This window comes from Sturnus vulgaris, chromosome 1 (assembly GCF_052056855.1).
Source record: "Sturnus vulgaris isolate bStuVul1 chromosome 1, bStuVul1.hap1, whole genome shotgun sequence".
NCBI classification, from domain to species: Eukaryota; Metazoa; Chordata; class Aves; order Passeriformes; family Sturnidae; genus Sturnus; species Sturnus vulgaris.
The window spans coordinates 13,323,713-13,346,729 of NC_142243.1; the positions used below are offsets into that span (position 1 = coordinate 13,323,713).

The 23,017-nt window shown below is 37.5% G+C and overlaps 1 protein-coding gene across 12 annotated transcripts in view; it reads left to right on the plus strand.

Moving 5' to 3' along the window:
- The window catches only part of PARD3 (par-3 family cell polarity regulator), a 442,545-nt gene that overhangs the window by 37,494 nt on the left and 382,034 nt on the right, over positions 1–23,017 (plus strand). For all 12 annotated transcript variants that reach the window (XM_088159644.1, XM_088159672.1, XM_088159667.1 and 9 more), the window contains exon 2: positions 11,113–11,214. In XM_088159644.1, the coding sequence (XP_088015770.1) occupies positions 11,113–11,214 (102 nt within the window). The remainder of the gene's footprint in view (positions 1–11,112; positions 11,215–23,017) is intronic.

Consider the following 23,017-nt stretch of genomic DNA (forward strand, 5'->3'; position numbering starts at 1 on the left):
GAAGTAATGAATATATTTGAAAACAAAACAAACAATCCTTGAGAGTATAGTTTATAGAAGTTTAGTTTTAAGGTACTTCCTCTCCTTCACACTAACATAAAATGCTGCATTGCAGTTTCTGCCCTGGGTTAGCAGCAATCAAAACCTTGAATTCAAAGAGAATTGCAGATCTGTTTTACTTAACCTTATAACATAAACATGATTATAGTAGTTGAATTTATATAGTGATTGTTCTTGAAGTTCCAGAAAAGCATTAGGCATGTTTAGAAAAGAGTTTCTACATACTTAAATCAGTGCCACTGGAAGGAATTGAAATTACACTCCTTCAAAAAAGATTGAGCAATTTGGAAAAGTAATAGCTAAATATTATTGCTACAAATTGTTCCCTGGAGATGAAAATAAGGCCTGCTTTGGTTAAAGTATCTTGAAAAGTATTTAAGAGATAAATTAACAGGATACCATGATTATTTCCACATTGCTTTTGCAGATGCTTACTGGAAGCCAGATTTCCTTGGTGGGTTTGACCTGGAGATACCTGCTTGTGTGTCCAGGAGTGTGCTAAACACAGATCCTGTTCCACGGGTGTCCCTTAGATGGTGGAATGTTGGTGTGTGGAGATCCTGGCCTCATGTCAGCCTACTTAGGCAGTGTAGAAAGCTCTGTCCATGAGCTAGAATGTGCACAAAGGAGAGGAGGACAAAGACAGGGAATATGGTTGTAGTCTTGGGAACAATTTTATAGAGCACAGGGGAAACTCCTGAGCCTTTCCCTATTAGCAGGGTTTTCCTACAACAAAAATCAGTAGAAATGCCCCATATATCTATTCTGCTGTTGATTTGTAGGTGTTTTTCAGCCTATGTTAGTTTGCCACTTCATTTGTTCCATTTACCATCTTGATCCACCAGCCATAGGGGACACGTTGCTCCTCTGCAGCAGACAGGGAATTGCTGTGCAGGCAGCAGGCAGTGCCCAAGCACCCTGGTGCAGGGAGTGTGGGGGATCTCCTCCTCATCTCCTCCCACGTGCACCCTGCTTACAGCAACTGCAGAGGGGCAGGGAGAGCTCGTGGGTACCCCAGTGCATGGCTGACAGGGTGTAAAGCACCAGGCATGCTAAAACTCGAAATCCTATCAAAAACATACAATATCATAGCTGACCTAAATTGAGATAAATTTTTCTGTGATTCTCATAGCTTGTGCATTCCTTCCACATGGTTCAGCAAAGCTGTTTATATTGCAAAGTCCTACCAACCAACCCTTGAGTTTGAAGTTCCCTGGGGAGTAATACAACCAAGAGGACAGAGAGTGGTACTTAATATTTTGTCTTAACTTTATATTTACAGTGTGTTGGAAATGTGAGGTAGTGTATGTGATTTTGCAACTCTCTGTATATTAATCATTGTTTAGAATTCACATACTACACGACTAATTGGCTGTGCCCATTTAGGAACATATATCAGAACTGGTTGTTTCTATATTTCATGATACTTGAGATTAATGGCCCCCAAGTGAAAATCTTAATTCAAGTACATTTCTGAAATAAATTAGGCTATTCCTCTTAAGCTGGATGGCACTTGGGTAGACAGCTCTATCCTCTTAAATTTTCCCTTGAAACGTTTTGCCAGAATCACTTTTTTTTTGGTTTTGTTTAATCAGCATGTATCAAGAGTAACACATGTTGGTTTACAACATATAGGTCTGTATGTACACACATGTATATGTGGTTGGTTGTTCCAGTAAAACCCATCATTCTGGTCTAAATCGAGTTGTAGATTTAGTGTAGTTGAAGAGCTGTTGTTGTGGCTGAAAAAACCAATGAACTGCTTAAATCCAAGCAATTCTGCAATGATGGGTGGAGGTAAATAAACTCTGGGAAGAAACAGAAAGCACTTCTTTCATCAAATTCACTTATGGCTCAATTGTCAAGCTGCAATCCTAAGATGTTCTGCATTTCTTCAGCATTGTTGCCCAAATTCTAAATCCCCACATACAAGATTGTGCACCATTATAAACAGTACATTTCACTGCATATTCTTGAGCTATGGATTTGATTGCTGTAATTCGTATCTGTCATTTGGAGTTAATACTAATATTTTAAAATTGTCATCAAGAGACAATTTTGTTGCATTATTTGTTGTGTTTACATGCAGATTATGAAGTAAGCTCTGTATTACAGCAAAAAAATCTGAAAAGGCAACATTTACCTTTCCTTACTTGTGGATTTACCACAGTTGGACTTTGTTGGCAGTGCTTCAGTAGATGTCTTAGATTTTCTTTAAGTGGGATTGAAGTAAATCCCATGTAAAGTTTTATTTTACAGTTTGGACAGGACAGTGTTATTTGATGCTCACAGCATGGGCATAATGGAGTTTAGAGATGCAGTGTCATGTTTAACTTCTTCCTCTTAGCAAACAGGACGTAGTTGCTTACAGTGTGAACTATCAGTATGGTTACTGATCGTCGTGGTGAAAAGTGTGTTAGTCTTTCATAGCCAAATGTAAAGCTTTATTCTTCATTTAATGATTCTCAAATTTGGTTCCACATGCATTCTGGTGACTGCACAAAATGACTTTTCCTTTTTTGCGGGTGCCTGACTTAGTGCTAGTATCAGAGTCCAGGCGCTGACCCGGACCTGCCCTTTGGTGGTGGCACCTCCTAGTGGTTAGAGGGCTGTGTGCTGTGAAGAAATGTCATAATGTCATCAGTTCAGACAAGGAGCAATGTTTTCAGTCCAATATTTTTGGAATAGACTGCCAGGAGACATGTGAAATGTAGCCAGAACCCCAGGACCTGAGGGTGTTGATCAGCAGCTGGGCTCACCACGAACCAGTGTGTGCCCAGGTGGCCAATAAGGCCAGTGACATCCTGGCGTGTATCAGCAGTAGTGTGGCCAGCAGGACCAGGGCAGGGATTGCCCCCCTGTACTGGGCATTGGTGAGGCCACACGTTGAGTCCTGTGTCCTGCTTTGGGCACCTCAGTGCAAGAAAGACCCCGAGGTGCTGGAGAAAGGGAACAGAGGAAAATGTCCGGAGGAAGGGAACAGAGCTGGTGAAGGGTCTGGAGCACAAGTCTTAGGAGGAGCGGCGGAGGGAGCTGGGATTGTTTAGCCTGCAGAAAAGGAGGCTCAGCAGAGACCTTACTGCTCTCTACAACTGCCTAAAGGAGGTTGTAGCAAAGTGAGAGCCTGTCTTTTCTCTCAGGTATTAAGTGATGGGATGAGAAGAAATGTCCTCAAATTGCACCAGGAGAGCTTTAAATTGGATCTTAGGAAAGGTTTCTTCACAGAAAGAATTATCAAGCATGAAAACAGGCTGCCCAGAGGAGTGATTGAGTCACCATCCCTGGAGGTATTTAAAAGACGTGTAGATGTATCACTTAGGGACGTGGTTTTGTGGTCAGCGTGGCAGTGCTGGGTTAACAGTTGGACCTGATGATCTCAGAGGTTTTTTCCAACCTAAGCAATTCTGTGCTTCTATGCCTAGTCCTGCACTAGAGGAGGAGTCCCATGCAGTGCCACAGGCTGGGGCTGGGCACAGTGAGTGGGCAGCAGCCAGCCCTGCATACTGGCAGCAGGCAGTGTCAGCAGGGCATATCCAGAAGACAAAGGAAGCGTGGTCCCTGTCCAATTCTGGGGTGTCCCGAAGTCCCTTCCAGTCTGAATTATTCCTTGACATTAAATTATTGGGGTATATAGAGATTCTATTCTATTTAATAGGTAATTATATTTAATAGGAAATTATGCAGTACGTAGGAAAGTTGATTTAAAGCAATTAGTGATATGATTTCTCATGGATTACTGTAGATTGCTTCTGGTACAGTGGATGAGTTAAATGAAATTCCAGGCTTTCATGATGCATGGGGGTAATGCATTAATAGAAAGAACTTGCATATCCTTGTAGGATAGGAAAACAGGAAGTTTACTGCTGCAGTAGATCTTGGGCTACTTTCCTTACAGATTAGGAAATTTCCATTTCTTTTCAGAAGAGCAAGAATTTCATATATATATTCAAAAGTTTATGTGAACTGTGAAGTGGCTAACAGCCAAATTTACCATTTTTAATAGCAAGCTTTTGCCACTTTAAGCAAGATTAAGTAGTTCTTTGATGCTTTTTTTGGTACTCCAGTGATAATGTAGTGCAACTCAATATGTAGTAGTGTTCCAGCAGTTTACTGAACATTTTAGTTCAATTTAGTGGATTTTAGGAGGCATTTAATTGCTGAAGTGGATTACTATTTGGCTCATTTTTTTGGCTATCAGACTTCTGTATTGAGCACTGACATTGATGGTGTAATGTAATTAATTTTTAAGTAAATCTTCGTTGAAACTGGATATACAGGATGCATGGAAAGCCCAATATTACTACTTTTTTGGCTTAATAAACATCCTTTCTAACATTAAAGTGTGCCAGGAGGAGTGATATTTGCCATATGTTCAGTTTTTGTCTTGGATGAATTTCTGGTAAGCTAAAGCCCTTTTAGCAAGGCTGGGAAAGCACTGGTGAGTGCAAAAGTGGAACAAGATGCTTCAGTGATCAGGCTTGTATGTTTCTCTCTTTTTTGTAACTGGTTCATATCAGATCAGCGTGCATCCCTTGGTTGAAGACATTATGTATAATCTGTTATGTTTGAAAAATGTCGAATCCTAGACCAAACCCTCTCATTATGGCATGATGTGTAACCTTCCTGAATGTGTATTCCTCTTTCTCAGTAATACAGAATAGCAAGAAATTAGCTTTATTGTGGTGCATCTTCAGAACAAAGAGCAGTTTTACAGGTTAAGGATCAAAAAGATGAAAGGCATAAGGCTTATTTTCTGATGTGCAGCATTCAGCTATTTTCTGTTATAGTCTGTAGCCCTTTTTTTCTTGACTTCATGGGATACAGGCAAAGTGTATGTGAATGTGCTCTAAAATTCATGTAAGGGGAGTGATTGCAGGTGGAGTGAGGTCAGAAATGGAAAAGATAACTGTCCCTTCAAGTCATCACCTGGTAACTTAAGAGTTGCTACAGGTATCAGTTGCTTTCTGAGCCTTACTGGGCTGCTTTCATTAATGTTAAGTATTTTTGTGGCTTGTGCCCTTGCGAGACAGTGAAAGCACTTCTGTTGTGCCAGTATTGCAGCCGTGCTGCAGCATCAATGCACTGTGGAAAGCACAGTCGGCTTTGAAGCTGATTGTCCCAATGCTGCTCTTGTGTGTTATGCAGCAGATCTTCGTGCCTGAAATTCGAGCAGACAGTTGATGGGATGGAGATGCAATTGAAACCCAGGGACTTGTTCTTGCTGGCTTCTCGGGCTGTGGGATGTAACTGGAAGCCAGCTGACGTTGCAAGCCTTCATGGCTGTCTTTTGGCACCTGACTGCTTGTTTGGATGGTTCCCGCCTGCAGCACAGAACGAGACAGGGAAATGAATGAATTCACTGGCAAATTTTCAGATATATTAGTTTTTTATTAACCATAGTTTCCTTTCAGACTGCTAACACGCCCAAGTGCCATATGCTGCTGAACAGACAAGTCCAGTACACACCCCAGCCTAGTGTTTTAGTTGGTTTTTGTCTGGGTGTATTCTTGCCACAAAAGTTTTATCTGTTCTCAAAAAACTCAATCCAGTGAAGATAGCCACACACATGGCCTTGTAATCTTGAATTCCAGATGATTTTAAGCAGAAACTAATAATATATACTTAGTTTCCCTTTATCTCCTCATCCATAATTGAGAAGTTATATTGACATACTTGGATATGTTTCTGCTCTGTCCTTTGTCCTGTTGGTGAGTCTGTTTTCCTTTGAGTGTTAGACTGAAATACCTGTGCACAACTGTCCAGCTGATAGTGGTTTTTTAAAATGATATAAGGATATGTTTTAAAGCAAAAAGCTATTTATTATATCTAAATTTAAATAATTTCAGTTCAGAAACATGGTCTTGATAGGTGCAGAGAGCCTCTGGGAGCTCAGCTTGGCAAAGCCAATCCATTTCTCAAGAGTGTTGTGTGGTAAAAAATACGTTTCCTATTTGGGCAAGAACTGATTAGAAAATAGATTGTGGGGGGATAAAATACCTGTTTTATTTGGTTTCCAGATGTGTAACAAATTGTAGTGGCAACTGGTCTGCACCCAGCTGGAGGGAAACACAGTTGGGAAATGTGAGCAAAGTTAAGGAGAGCTTGATGTCTTCCCTCAGTAGTGTTCTCTGCATGGGCTTCAAACAGCACACAAGAAATTAAACACACACACACTCCTCTGTGATCCCAGCTCCAAGTAGGTAATTGTAGCCAGGCAGATTAATGTCATTTTTCTGATGCTTCAGGACATCCTACTGGTGACAGGTGAGATTAAATCACAGTAGTGGGCACAATTAGTAAACACCAAGCATTGTTCATCAGGCTTTTAGGAGCCTGATTTTCTGCTTTCTGTTAAATAGATTGCTACTCAGAGATTTGTAGTGCTGTATTCTTGTAAGATAGGGACAATGTATTTTAAGGAATAATCCTATTTACTGTTACTTTTAATGTTAAATATTTCCATATATTTTTGGAAAAGGTACATTTGTGAAAACCAAGACACCTATTTAGATATAAAGGAATAAGAAATCTTCCTATGTCATTAATAAGAAGACATTGCTGTTTCCATTCTGATTTCTAGATATTGTTTTCCACATATGGTCCTTGTTTCCATTATGTGGGAACAGCTATGGAACACTGAATGATACTACTTAAATGAATGATTTTCTCAGTTTTTCCTTTGTGCTTTTTAGAAGTCATTTTATGTAATAAACAGAATGTGAAATGCTGCATTCTTGCTGCCCTTGTAATGTGCTTTTGCTTCCAGTCTCAGTGCTGGTGTTCACTTAGCAAATATTTATCTCCCATTACTGAGGATTAGAAAATGTGGTGCTCATGAGCTTAAATTATGACTACCTTTATAATCATTGTCAAGTTGAAGAGTTAAATGGGTGTAGACAGGAAACAGGAGATCTGACTTGCTTAGACTTGAGCTGAGTGATGCAATATTTAAATGAAGATATTATAAATCAGGTTTAGCGTTACTTCTGTCCTTATATTCAATGAAGTGAACTTGCTGGTTCTTCTACATGAACTAGTGACAAAGGCATCCATGCAGCTTTTTCAAAATAATTGTACTTTGCTAACTTACACCTTGGTGAAGCAGTGAAGCTAATGAGTTCTCTATCACCACTTATTTTTCTGTCTAAATGCATTGCAGATTTGGAAAGTGCAGTACCTTTTTACAAAATGATAGCAGTGAAAGAATATAAATGTAGCTTTGTTTTATTGACAAAATATGAAAATCTGATTCTAATATACAAATTCAGATTTTGAAACAACAGGATCATGTCTAACTAAACTGTAACTCTGAAGCAGGTTTCTTGAAAGACTTGTGGGAGATTTTAAAAATTTGTTTCATTTTTTTTTTACAGAAACTTCCTAGACTTGATATACCTAGCATTTTATAGACTTGATATACTTAGCATTTTTTTCTGTTTAATAACTAGAAGACATTTTCCTTTTAGCATGTGTAGGCACCCTGTTGCACATGCCCTGAGCAGATTGCTGTGGGTAAGTATTGGTGGCAGTCCCTGATTTTTGACATCTCACTTGAGAGACCTGGACTGCCACCCAGAGAGGGTGATCCTGAAAATGTTCAGGTGTCCTGAAGGAGTAACTGGACCACTTTGCCTCAAATGAAGTTATGTCAACTCAGGAAATAGCCAATTTCCACTTTAGGAACTGGTCTTAGCCAAAACAGTTTATTTGACTGCTTCAGAAAATGTTTGAGGACTGTATTATTGCTATTGTGTATGGAATTGTGAATATCTGTTTACTGGCTGAGATGGAGAAATACAACTTGACAAGCCATGAATACAGATGCACTTGTAACATCCATGTAGGAGTACTTAAATTTCAGTCTGCATCAAGTCTGGTTCTGTTTCTTTCATATTTATCAGTCAGTGTATATGAGCTGACTCTAGTACAACATTATGTTCATTTTAGACAGATCACAGAATAGGAATTTAAATGTGAACATTTATGCAGTTTGTTTTTTTCATGTTTGGTTGAAGAATATATAGAAATAATTGCTAAAAGTTGGAACCATAAATAGCTGTGGATTTTCATAACTTGGTAAAATCACTAGTTTCAATGTTGCTTTCTTTTTTTTTTAGTTTCTTCCCCCCCCCAATATGGTGTAACTAATCTCTGTAGAATGTGAGTACTCCCTTCCCTCCCAATCCTCCCCCACGAAATCCTTGATTTATGCAAAACCTTTAATAGAGTAAAAGGGCCTCAAGAGAAGACTGTTCTGATGTTTGGAGAGGGCTTTAATGAAAAGTTGCATTGTTATTTCATATTTACTTACCAAATCCCGCCAGAGTAAATTCTTGCCAAACTAGTTTTATATATTTCTTGTCTGGTCTTGCTCACGTATTGTTTTTTGTATCAGGACCTTGTCTGACAGGAAAAGCGACCAGAGCAGTTCAGGCTATGGCAGTACTAACAGGTGATGCAGTAGAAATGAAGTCTATCTAAAACTTCTTATGCAATATTGAGAAACTTTTAAAGGAAGTAATTAGCAGAAGTGATGCAGCTTATATATCAAAGCTATTTTTAAGTAGATTGTGCATGCTGAAATAGCACAATAGTGATTTAGAAATGGGTGTTTCTGCTATTGATTCTGTAATCGTGAATGTTTTTTTACATTTGCCTTGGAGGTAGGAAATAGTTGTGGTAGGAAGCAAAAAACAAGGATACATGGATATTGAAGTTGTAGTTTCAGCTTGGGTGCTGTTTGTTTTGATGGATGTAGTCAGGTCACTGAGCCAGTATTGCAGTTACCTGTTTTTAATGTTTCCATTCTTCGGTAAGAAGATTAATTGTTGCAAATAAAAATGGTGAATTGGGTGACGTATGAGGGATCAGGCTCTCTTAAAGCCCAAACCAGGTTTTCCATCTATGATTTTGCATGAAGGCTGGCTTATGGTTCAATTCTAGCTTAGCTCTGAGATGGAGAATCTCAGCAGAGGAAACCTGGATCAGTCCTTTAGGAGTGCAGGGCGCTTCTCAGCTTGTCTGTTTGATTATGTCTTCTAAGTCTTGGTCTTTGCAAATGTGTTTCAACCTTTGGTGTAGATATGAGAGCCAGAGGAGATTTTTTTAGTGGGCTGGAGGATGAGGAAGGATCTTTTTCCTTTTTAATTTGAGAGCAGAGTTTACAAAGGCATCTTTTCAGTGGACTTCCCTTCAAATTTATTTGTTGTTGAAAGATTTCTGGTTTACACAGGTGACTTTGTCCGGCCCTGTCTGTATTAGTGGAGTATTCAAACTTTACAAGTTTATCCTATTATTTGCATTATGTACTTTTTTTACAGACCAGGTTTGTGTATTAGCTAGCTATGTAGGCATCTCTGTATGCATGACAGTGTGAATAATATAATAGCATTTCTAATTATTCTTGAATCTTTACTTTTAAAAATGTATGCTGAGTTATCTCCTGTAATATGCTAGTTATCTCCTGTAATATGCTACAACAGTAAGTCTGTTCAGTGAAAGTATGTCAAAACCCACATAGTAGAAATCCAGTTAATTGTATAATAAGTGCTTGCTTAGAAGAAATGGAAGTTAATGATATTTAATACTTAGAGAAATCAGAGAAAAAAATCTGTAATTTAATTTTTGAAATGACTAGTCTAATGACTGTAAAATGTAATTCTGAAATCTGATCATCTGATGATGATGACTTGCAGCAGTGTTTAAGGAGGATGTATTATACAAACAGTGAAGTAAGTTTCATAGTTATCAAATATCTACAAAATATTTGACCTATGCATATATACCATGTGCAAATACATAGAGTTCTAGGATATTAAAACCAAGATGCATATCTCTTGATGTTCTTTAGTGCAGCATGTTCTGTCAGGATTTAAATACATATATGGATTTAGAGGGATCCTTGTAGTCCCATTTCTTGTCCTGTTCCATCTTTAAGAAATCAAAATATTTTCAAGCCTTTTAGGGTGGAGGTTATTTATTTATTTATGACTTCTATTTTTAGTGTGCGTGGGTTTTTGCTAGGTTCAGGTTTGGCTTTGGTGTGATGTTTTTATTATTCTCATTTGTTTGTTTTGTCACTTCTAGACACCATACCTGAAAAGGCTGATGCTAATTGCTATTTTTAGGAAGTCAGGAACTTTGCAAGCTGATGCAGGTTTGATGGTCCTCCCAGCAGTAACTTTGTGCAGCCATGCCTTCCCAGTGAAAAGCAAGGCTCCTTTACTGTGAGACACTGAGCAACAGCCTGGGGCACTGGGGGGTGTATTTGAGAAGCAGGATTATGTAGCATGATCAGACCCTGTGTTTACAGGGCAACATTCCCCCATTAGGAAACAAATCCTTTAAGAATAGCACATTGAGTTCTAACCAGCACTTGGGTCATATTGACACAACCTTATTCCCTATGGCTTCCTTTGCTATCAAAAGTAATAATAAAGACTATAAAGCCAGTCTTCCCAGTTATTGCTAGACACGTGTATAAACACAAAGCCACACCCACATATTTGTATGCATATATGTGTGTGTATATGTATTTGTGTGTATATATAATTTTTTGTTTTAAATGTGGGAAGTGTTCTTAGTATAAGTTTTAGATATTCTGTTTACCACCTCTAGCAAAGGACAGGTAGAAAGCGTTTGATAGTGTTTAAATATTGGATTATGCCTTTTATAGCTGCTCTGTAAAAACCTCACATCTTTTACAGCTGCATTTAACCTTTTGTGCCTGTTCACTGCTGACATGCTTTATTATGAGGGCAATGTATTTTCCTTTTATGCAAGGAATATTGGGAATGTAATGTGCAGTAATATTGGGAGTATGTCAGAGTCCTGTGTGTCAGTGATGGGATTGTGACTCGTGCAGATCTGATAGAAAAGGGCAGACTACATATCTAGTCTGAGGCAATTTAAAAAAGAAGTTGGGCTTTACATCTCAATTTACATTTATTTACAGAAATATGACTGAAGTAGATGTTTGATGTTAAGCATCTGTAGGACTGAGATGCTGACTATAGGGTGGATAATCTGATCCTATTTTCTTCTTTTATGCAGGATCCAAACTACTGGATACAAGTGCATCGACTGGAGCACGGGGATGGTGGGATCTTGGATCTTGATGACATTCTCTGTGATGTAGCTGATGACAAAGACCGTGTAAGTACAAATGGCTACGAAAACAGCGTGGCACAAACTGCACATCAGTGCTGTGTGTTTCCTGCATGTGTCCCAAAGTGGGAGTCAACACAGAGATTTTGGACATTTTTTATTTATTTGCCTGACAGATGTGAGAAATTGGTTACTGTCACAGGGTTTTTTAAAATTGAAATTATGGATTTTCCATCCTTTCTGATTCTTTAACAGTTTGAATAGGAAAAGGAGGCTGCAAGGATGAAATCACCTCAAACAGTGGAACATTCATGTGTACAAAAAAAAAGCATCTGTAGACAGACGTTGTAGCTTTGTGTTACCAGTTAAATATATGCAAAAAGCATGCTGATTTTAAACTGTTGAGTTTTTTGGTTTTTTTTTGTTTTTTTTTTTTTTTCCCCCAAAAATCGTTTTTGGAGAAATTGCTAGTTACACAGAACTTGAGACAGTTATTATAAACTGCTGGGCCTTGGATGCTTTTATTCTTTTTTAAGTAGAAATTTAGATCACAGTCAACTACGAGGTTTTTTGTTTATTGGTTATTTGTTTGAAGTTATAGATACAAGAATCTTTCAATTTCTTGTTCAAAAACATGTAGGTAAGAAACACTGTGGCAAACTGTAAAGTCATGTAAATGTAAATATGTAAATATGCCACTTTTCTCTAGAAAGCCACATGTGTTTGCTGGAGCCCCTGAAAGCATCTGAGCCTGATACAGACTTCAGTCTGGAAAAATGTTTCAGGGCCACAATCCTTCACTGACGGTATCCTTAATTGCCTCTATTGGAACAGGCTGTCAAGGCTCCTTGAAAACTGGCCAGATGATGACTCTTAGGCTAATTTTTCAGAAATAGATACTTTGCCTGTAGTTATTTCTTGTGACAAAACTTAATTGACATGGTTATTTCAACCAGGACTTTCTAAAGGAAAATTATGTGAGGAGTCTTGGGACATGAAGACTCCTCACTGTCTGAAATGTTGGCATTACTCAAGCTGTATAGAGTAACAGTGCTGAGTTTTCAGGAATTTCTTCCATAAAAATAGTGTCCAGATAAGATTTCATGAAAAGCTAATTAAAACTTCTAGTTGGTTATCTCATATTGAAGTGCTCAGCTGTGTGATTAGTTTAGCTTTTGCTTGCAGGCCTCAGCGAGGCTGGTGCAAGTTGTCACTAAATATAAATATTTTTATATATACACACACACCGAGACTTATTTGAATAATGCACTTCTTAGCTCCTCATGTGCTCTGCTCTTCAGAAGTTGGAATTCTGGTGACTTCAAGACCTTATTCTTTGGATGTTACCTTGCCTTGCTGCCTTCAAGTGGGGTAATTCCTCACAGTGAAACTCTGTGGGTGTTTTTATGTGCATGACTAATAGCTGAAAAAGTCTGACTGCAATTGAAGCAAGCAAAGTAATTATTACAATATTGTTTTTGTGTATAGATGGACAAGATACCTAGCAATGAGTAGTATTTATCTCTGCATTTGCCAAGCTCATCTCTACTGATGGCACCTATGAGTTAAATTTCCTTTTTTTAAAGGACCTTGCAGCATTGATTAGGAAGGTGCAATATAAACATGCACTGTGCTGTACTGGTTTATATCCTTGAATTAGTCATTCTCACTTGACCTTCACGTTTGGGTCTTTTCAAGTATTTTGGTGATTAGTCATTGTTTTTTAGTTTCCTGTAGTGTGTTTTGCAGCTGACCTTCCTTGGCTCCCTTTAGTTTTGGGTTGTTAGCTTTGCCCCCCTAGCAAGTGGTTTTGTGTTGCTAGAACCTAATGCAGGCCTCATTAATGAGAGTTTGGGAATATATCTCCAGTTGGGATATTTTGCATCTGTACACTTAAACATAACTTGTAAAAAGGCATTTAAACAGATGGTGTCTAAACATGTAATTAAATGATTACTGAGGTCTGTAGGATTAGCTGTGCTTAAAATTAAACATTTGCCTATATCGCTCTTTTTCAAAAATGGGACAAAAATATCTAGGATATTGGAAAACTGAACACTTAATGTTTTAGTGTTCATTTTCACAAAGAACTTCCTCACATTCTTGAAGTTTGTTGTGTTATTTACTACCTGACATCTGTATTTTTGAAAATCAGTTTGCTCTTACCATGGTTCTTTAGACTTAAAGATCAGTGATAAATGTAATTTTTGTCTTTGGTGGTGCTTTTATGCTATAATTGTGCAGTGTCATATCAGCACAATACAGAATGCAGAACAGCCAAGGACCACTTGTCCTCTTGATGGATTTATTGCTGTGTGTAGTCAACTGCCATAGTAAAATAAAACACTTAAGTGATGTGAAGAATATATTTACTCCTATTCCACTGTCTCCATGGAGAAAATGTTCTGTCCTATAACAAATACAAAGACCCTTAGAGCAGCTGTTCTGAATGGAATGAGAGAAGTATCTTTGATGGCATCCTTCACATTAAAATGCAGCTTGGTAGGGTGACTTTATTTAGCTTCTTCTGTCCCTATATTTTTTTATTCTTTTGTCACTTACTAAAACAGAATGGGTGAGTAAGGGTTAGCCAGTTGCTTTCTGGAATGATTTGTAATGCTCAGTGTTGTTCCTCCTTAAAAAAAGGAGCAAAACATGAAACAAACTACATGGAAAAACTGATTTTACCAAGCTGTTTGTTCCTTTGTTCCTTTCTGAAACAGCTTTTCTTAAGTCCTTTAACACAGTTCATTGAGAAAGTGCATAAAGCACTCTAACTTAGCCAGCATAAGATGTGGACATTTATATTACACAATATCACTGCATGTAAAGTTGCTTGGTTAATGCAGTTAATGGTAATAACCTTATAAACAAAAAATTAGTACATGCTCATTTGAATAATTTTTTTTAGAAAACGTTAAAGAATTTATTGAAACGTAATTTTTTCCAGGTTTTACTATGGAAATGTGGATAGTTTTCAGTGGAAACATAACAGTATTTTTTGCATTTATATATCTCTGTGGATACAAATGGGCTGACTTGTTTTTGTTTTTGAAAAATATTTGGCTACAAGAAACAAGATTCTATTTTCAGCTAGCATTTAGTCAGCTGTATAACCTACTTCCATTATTTTAAAAATACAGGTTTCTTGTGCATTTAGTGATTAAACCAATATTTTAAAGATAGGTTAATAGCCTGTTTTGTTCAGATTTCTGTAACTTGCAAAAGTAGCCCTCTCTGTGAAGAATCCCAAAAAACATATGTCATCTTGATAAGTTTCCAACTTGATGATTGCATACTTGATGACCTCAGTTCAGTTTTTAGTAGGCAGACGTTCTCAGCAGAAAAAAAAAAAAATAACCAACAAACCCTCCCCCCCCCCCAACTGCAGAAGAAAACCAGAACCCAACCATCCTTAACTGTGTTTTCTTCGGCTAGACTGAGGCACGTAGACACTTTAGTAATTCTCACACTTTGGGTGTAATATGGAAGTGCTTATCCTGAGATCCATAGACCCTTGTCCATGAAAAAATATTGAGGAAATTGTGGTGTAATCTTATTTAGAAAAAAAAAAAAAAAAAAAAAAAAAAAAAAAAAAAAAAAAAAAAAAAAAAAGCAACCAAAGTGTGTGTATGAATATAATTTGCTCACATTTGAATTATCACTGAAATAGTTATTTCTATTTTGAACAAATTGAAAATAAAATTTGTTTGCAATTATATGTCACTTTTTTTATGAATAGAAATGCTCAGACTGTTGCTCAGTGGGGAGCTTTAGAGATCAAAATGCCTGTGTTTGGTGTAGCTATATTGGTGGTAAAAGAGTTTTTTCTTCCCAAGAGAACAACAAAGATCTGCCATTAGCAGCCACTGATTGTGATGATCAGCTGGGAAAATAGAGCAACTTTGAAACAATGTAGGTATGAACTTAATGTCAGTTATTTGTAAATTCAATTGCTCCAATATACTTATTTTTTGCCAGATTAGTTTGGGATTAACAACATGTAAAGGTTAAAGGCCTTACCATTTTATAAATTCCTTTATCACTGTCCTGATAAATTCAACACTGGTTCTTAAAAATAACCACAGTTATTTGATACATACTTAGATTTACAGTCTGGCTTTATTTCTCTAAACTAAGGCAGGCATGGGCTTTCTTTGCTTGACTTAACATTTTCAAATATTCAGCCAGCTCTTCACCCTGCATAATTCATGCTTACGCCCACTGAGTGCAGAGATAAAAACCAGAGGAATATGGTTTGGTCTTGTCTGGAGTGAAGTCTCCTGCTTCCCACAGTGTTTGTGTGTGTGGTGCTAGGTCTGGCCCAGGTCACTGGAAGTTCAAGGTGATGTTGGTGCTTAGTGCTGCTTAGACAAACTTTGAACCTCCCAGAAAGACACACAAGAAGTTGCTGGTTTGAGTGAAATACTTCTGGTGAGAATGGGATGGAGATTAATTTCATGGATATGTGCTGAAATGGAATTTGTAAACACTGAGCTAGACTGAACTGTGTTAAGTAAGCAAACTGCAGCTGAAATTCAGGGAAATCAATTGTGCTTCATTTGCATCTGCTTTTAAGAAACCTAGAGAGATTGTATGAATATTATTGTGAAGTTAGTGCCTGCTTGCTTCAAGTGTGAAGAATTGTGAAGACTTCTAGTGGGAAAAAGTCTTTGAGCAGCTTCTTCACATAATATGAAGGCATACTAGGACCTTTTCCCAGTGTTGTGGAAAGGAAATGAACTTTGGGGTTTTGTATTAAAACAGATGGTCAATTCTAAATAATACTGTTGTTTTGTTTACTTCCTCTTGGAAAGCTCTGTTGAGTTAGAAGAGAGGCATGTGATACACAAAATATGGGTTTGGAAAGAATGACTTTATTTTGTTTGTTACAAATGTTGACTTGGAAGCACAGAAATAGGGCTATTTTGAGCAAATGCATTATAATGTTAAGGTTAAAGGCTAGCTAGGAACTAGCTAGCCTTTAACCTGCTCTTGATTCTTGCTCTCTCACTCTTATTTTTCAGGCCAGTTATACAAAACCCTATTTCTGTAGTAAATTCAGAGTAGGCCAGTGACAGCAGGATGCTGTTAGAAAGAATGAAATTCTGGTAACCCTGTGCCTGTTCATTCACTCAAAAATGTTAAAGAGCTTTTGAAGTCAATGAAAGCTGTGCAGATAAAGTTGTGTTATCTTTAGATTTCCATCAGCACATAATCAGAATACTCAAAGTAGTGTTGTTTATTCTAAATTTTGGGTGTCTCTGCCTCATTTAAACAAACTTGCAGCTGAATTTACATGTGATTTCTCTTTGATTCTGCAAGTTAAGAATTTAACCCTAAAATCATCACTAGAGAATAACAACTTTTTGGGCTTTTTGTTTCTGCCTTTAACAGATTAACACCCTGGAGTGAATGAAGGAACATCTTCTCCATGTCCCGTGCAGCAAATCTGACAGCAAAACCTTAAAATGCTCAAAAATTACTCAGAAATGTAGTTGTTAGAATACCATGATTGATATACTCTTTTTCCCCTCAAAACATTTCTATCACATTTCTATCAAATTAATTTTCAACTATTGCCATGATTACCTTCTGCCACAGTGTGCAGTTTCTCTCTTCTTGTTCTGTGTCTTCATTCCCTGTATCCCAGTGAAACAAGATGACCTTGAAACAATTTGTTGCTACTCACAAGTGACTTGGCAAAACACATTTTGAGCATAAGGCGTTCTTTTCTTGTAACAGCTTAAAATAACTGCTTGAGCCACCAAGCTTGGGAAAGTATTGATACTGGGAAAGAAAACCATCATGTAACAACCTCATGATTATTTTATGTTAAAAAATTTCAGTTTTTGAACAACGAGCTCTTGATGTCATCTACTTTTTGGCAGTGGTTTTTATTTTAATTATGCCTTTAGAGATTGACAATTTTATATTACTGAAATTCTGATAAACTGGTAAAAATAGAGTGTGTCCATTTAAACCTGGTGTTTTTGCATTAACACTATTGACTCATTGCTGGGATGGACACATGATGATTTTTAGGTCTGTCTTGCTGATGAATCAAAAGTAGAAAACCAAAGTATTTACACAACCTTTATTCCCAGCTACTATTTAATGAAAACATATTTGAAAATAACATACTCAAAATATAAATATTAACTTCAGTCAAATAATGGAATTTAAATGCTTGTAGTCTTTCTAATAGTAAACTAAATTTTAATTTCACAGTGTTCATGAATGAGACTAATCCATAATCATATATCCATGGAAGTGAGGAAATAAAGGTCATAATACATTAATTTTGGAACATGCATTTTTCAATTCCTGAGAGATATTAGATGTAACTAAATGTTGTCTCCTAACTGTAGTTTTTAGTTTTTTACCTCTTTCAGCACTGTTCTTCAAATTGTTAATCTCATCATCACTTAGCTTTTTCTAGCTATGTGATGACAGCATTTCCATTCATGATTTGCTGTGTATTTTTGGGATAAATTGCAATATTCCAATTCCTTTCCTATAATGCTGAAACAATTGTATTGATGCACTAAGAACTCCCAGGTAGGACTGACATTTGTAAATCCATAAGTCAGTTTTCATGGAGATCTGAAGATCTGCAGGTAAATCTGACTTCTGAAAATTGAATATTTTGGTAAAAACTGTTCCTTGAGGAATAGCAGGCCCATGCATGAATAGGATATACTGGGAAAGATCATGACAGTGTTGTCAGGAAAGTCGTATCTCACAATATTATGCCTGTGTTGTCAGCAGAAAGACAGACCTGAGCAACAGTGACTGTGTTAGTACAGTCAAAAACCCCCACAGACTTGGCATGGAATAAGAGGAAGGGTTTTATGGATGTGTAACTGGTTGGAAAATGGAAAACAGAGCATGCATTGTTCAATATATTTGCAATTGTTCTGAAAGAAGAGAAGGGAGATTTGAATACTGGAGTGACAAATTCCATTATTGTGTGGGAAGCTGAACATGGATGGTGAATGCTGGTCATGAAGAGTTGCAGAAGCCTCCAGGGAGTAGACAATAACACAGTGGATGTAATATCATTTTGGCAAAGGTGAGAGACTGCTTTAACTGAATACACAAACTAATGAGTTCTGAGCTAGCTCTTACATTTGGGAGAGTGTTTCTGATTTTGCAATAGACCTCTGGACACAGTGGCTTTACGTGCAAGGTACACAAGCAGGTCTCAGAAGGCTTCCAGCGTTTTGCTCTATTTCTGCCTCTCCCCAGTATTTTCATCCCAGTCTTGCTGCTTTGCTCATGATGGCTCTGGCCTCATGACCAGAGGGCTCTTTGGACCCCATCTCAGATTTGTTCACTCAAGTGGCAGAAAACTTCCTTGCAAAACTGAGTATTTTTCTGCAATTTGATGCATATTCTAAATTCACCAAAGGACCTGGCAAGCTGAGGAGGAGAGGACTTTGCAGTTGGGAGTGGTTGAGGTATGAAGGAAGAAGAGGAAGAATGGGAACCTGAGTGGACTGAGATCTTGCTTCTCAGAGCAGCAAGGCTGCTGGTGGCTGTGGAGCTGCTGGAGTGGTCCCTGTGGTGCAGCAAGGGGTGCAGAAGGGGATGGGTGGTGGGATCTCTGCTCTGTGTGCTGGTCGTGAGCCCTTGCTTCCTCCAGCACCAAACCAAGCAAGCAAAAAAGATTTTGTAGTACTAGTGAAAAGCATTGAGCAAATACCAACACTGACTTCAGGTACAGATTAATGTCCTCCACCAGCAATGTCTGAATGGAGCAGAATCTTAGCCTTGAAAAAATGTTGTAAGAAGCAAACCATAGATGGCTGTAGAATCAGAGGTGATATTGAGAATTGGTTCTTTATTTTTTTCAGTGCAAGATCTGGGTCATCAAGTGAAACTGTCATAAGAGTAGCTGTCTGCAAAAGGTTTTCAGTCTCAGAATATCTCTGATGTTTATCAAGTGCTGTATATACTTCATGAAGTTTTGGAGTATATGTTTTTTCTTGAGATGTGGTTTGCAAGCACATAATACTGAATTCTCTGCTTATTATAAGTCTTCAAAAAGTGATGCTTCTAAGTCATGGAAACTGGTAATTTAAATAGGATTTCAGTTTGTGAGAAAAAGTTTCTTTAATCTAAACTTCGCTGAAAACCACAGAGTGTTGAAATGATGATGATCTCATAGTGTCTAATATTAGTAACACTGAAGGTCAGTGTGTGGCTATGGGTAATGACTTCTACAGTATTATAAGCACATCACAATTAAGAAAGACTTTGTACTAAAAATATTTAATAATGGATTTTTTCTATATCTTGTAATAATTACAGATTCACTGGTTAGATATAGTTGCAGATAATATAAAGCTGTACTTTCTAATCCTTCACAGTGCAAATCTCCACAAAGATGTACAGTGAATCTAGAATTAGGCCATTATGGCTAATAAATACATAACATTCTGATAGCTTTTGGTTAATTTTAGCAATATCACTATGTCCTAGAGGTATATTATTCATCCTACAACAAAGGGAGAAATTGCAGGAAAGATTGGTTATAGGGATTCATTAACACACTTTTACTCCTTGAGATCAGCAGGTCTTAAAAGAATTGCTGTTCCAACTTCACAGATATTTCCTAACAGAGGTGGTGAGACTCATACACCAGAGGACTGACCCATATTAGAGCTTAATTATAGTAATGGATAATCCTGCAACTATAAATTATTCACAGTTGTTTTGTACGTGAAGTAGCATCATGAATAAATTAAGGTAAAGTTTCTGGAAAAGACCCTAGACAATGCCTAAGTTTGTCAAAGGTAGTTTTCCTCCTTGTCTTTCAACATGGATTAAATGGTTTTTAGAGCTTGGCCCTTTGGATGTGTTTTGCTTAATGGAAATCAGTAGCAACAACTTGGGGCTCTACAGCCTTGTAGAGTTCCTTGGCTAATACCTTATGCAAGAGAAACATTCTTACCTAAACACAGTCCTGGTTCAAAAGTTGCAATCTCAGCTGTCTGATAAGGTTCCCTCACTGTCACTGGGATGAGAATTCATTACCCTCTTATCCATTGATACCAAGAAGTCTTAAGAGACTGCTGTAACTCCATAGTTAATTCCCAGGAATGACGGTAAGGTTCAGAGTCAGGTACTTTATTTTCTAGTTGACTTAGAAGTTAAAGTATCTCTTAGGTTTTTAGTGTGAATAGTCTTACTGACAAAGAGAGAGATGAGAATATTTAAATTAGATTAAAACAGGGCCCCTTATGCATTTAATGGGGTGCTTACTGCATGCTGAAGGTTTCTTCAGAAAGGACCTTAGATTCAAAGAGAAGAAAATAATGCTGTCTTTTTTTGGGGAGCTCTCACCAGTCTGGCTTTTCAGTTGACTTCCCAGCAGTAGCCCAGAGAGGAAGGAGTTAAGAAGATGCTTTGAACCCAAAGTCTTCTGCTTCATCCCCACACCCTGTTGGTGTACTTCCACACCCTGTTGGTGTGCAGGGAACTACCTCCCGTTCACCTTTAGCATGCTCAGCAGGATAGTCACTACGTTTTCAGATTAGCATCACTGCTGAAGCCTGTTTGAGTTTATACAGCTAGAAGGAGTTCTGCCTGCTCTTCAGTGACATACAGCACTGCAGGACCATCGGCTTTTTTCATTTTTACAACCTGTTGGAAGAACTGAGACTGTTCTTCGGTGGGCTCCATTCCTTGCAGGCTGCTAGATTTCCTGTAGGATTGAAGACTGTTTCATACAAGCTTGGTGTGAGCTTGATGCTACTGAGTTTTATTTTCTTGGGATGCTGTTAACTTGAAGGTAACCATACTTTGGATGAAATGGCAGACACACCTAAGAGGAAAATTACAAAGAAGTCTTCGTCTTTTTCATATGATCGCCGGAGAGATTCAGTCAAAGTTAGGAGACAGTCCAAGTCTCTTAGCTTTAAGTCTGCTACATTGGGTGCTCAGAAAAGGCAGGCACAGAAAAAGCAGGTTTGTATTTGGATATTCCTCAAAAAATATTCTTGCCTTCTAAATTTTTATGGAGTTTGTAAATCTCACTGTGTTAGTATGAAGCGGAAAGTAATCTGTGCTGATTTGCAATCTGTGTGTGTGTGTAGGTATGTGTATACACACAACCTTGTGTGCAGGTGAAGCTGGATTTTTTTTTCCTCATATTGTTTCTTAAGACCTAGATAGATTTATGTTGTTGATTTTATGCTGAAAAAAGTCTGCATCTTTTCTGCTTTTAAGATGTGATTTATGTTTTCTGTTTTGTGTCAAGGAATTGCTCCTATAGTGCAATATGTGTCCTGTGAGCTTTGGTGGTGGTGTTCGTTGTGCTGAAAAACTGAAAAACATGATGGGTGCTGAAAGTTTTGAAATTATTATTCAGATTACAGCTGTTCCATTGCTCTTTTTTTTTTTTTTTTTTTTTTTTTTTAAATGTTGAAATGTACCAGACTGAGAGCTTTAGGGAGTGAAATATCTTACTTATTCCAGAACAGGTAATGCAAGTCAACAGAAGCACCTGTTCTGGTGGGACCAGTTCTTGGGTTAGAGGGCAGTTTAATGCCTTGGCAGTGCTGCTCTGCTGTAGTAAAAGACTTTCATACACAGGTCTTTCTTTATATTTCTTTGCTGGGATCTAATGAAATGAAATTTCTCCAAAGAGAAGATGCAATGTGAACCGTTGTAAATGGAATAAAAATGAGTCAGTTCCTGAAATATCTTTGTATTCTGAGCCCTAAAATTTAATCTAATATGGATGGAGTACGGGATCACTGACTCTGATCTACCTCTCACTCTGCACTTGTGTGCAACTTCTTGAAGGGTTTAAATGAACTTTACAGGGAATTTTTAATTAGCTGTGTACAACATAAAGCTCTTTACCACTTTGCAAATAGTGTTTCTTCAAATGCTTTGAAATAGACTAGAACTTCAATAGCACTAAAGTGAATTTCTTGCAAACAAGTAATTTTCAGACCCTGACCATTCTGACTGCATCTAAATTTTGAGGGTGTATATCCATTCAGATTAAAGAGAATGAGAGTTATTGTGTCCAGTGTAAACTTTGGTATGACATTAAAAATACAATGTATTTTATGTATATGAGATCATATTTGGTTTCATTACTATTTCTTTTGTTCTTGGAATGTTAAAATGTCCATTTACACAGCAAGAAATTCACTATAAAATATTAGAACATTCCAGCTTAGTATGATTCCTTAGTATTAATTATAGATAGAGCTGAAGCTGTTCTGGTTGAATTGAAGTTCCAGAAGTTCAAATGAGGAAATACTTGAAGAAATCAGGAAAACATCCAAAAGCACTGCAAGCTCTGACAATTCTGCTGCACCCCCACCCATTATTTGATGTGTTTTCAGAAGTGAAAATAATAAATCTCAGTTTTATGAAGATGTAAAATACTAAATGACATCTGTGAACATTAAAGTTCTTTGAATCTTTTGGGGAACTAGGCTACTCTAGTTCGGAATTCCATTTGTGGGTGCAAATCAGTGAGTATCCCTCTATTTTGATTTTAACAGACCATTGAGTCCACTTATCTTTTGGATGTCTGCCATGGTTACTGTGTGACCTCTAGTGGTTAATGAAAAATATGCTCAATTACCTAATTCAGGCTGTTGCTTGAACAAATCCTGAATGTGTATTCTTGTTGGTTTAATTATTTAATCTTCTAAATTCTATTTTTATTGAAAAGAAAAAAAGCATCATCTGCTTTAGCTAAATCTTTTATGGTGTCACTTACACTTTGCTAAAAATTCTTATTCACAGGGATGTGTGTCTGAACTGCAGTACTCATGGATGCAGAATTGTGGGAGTAGTTTTAAGAGACTTTTACTACTTT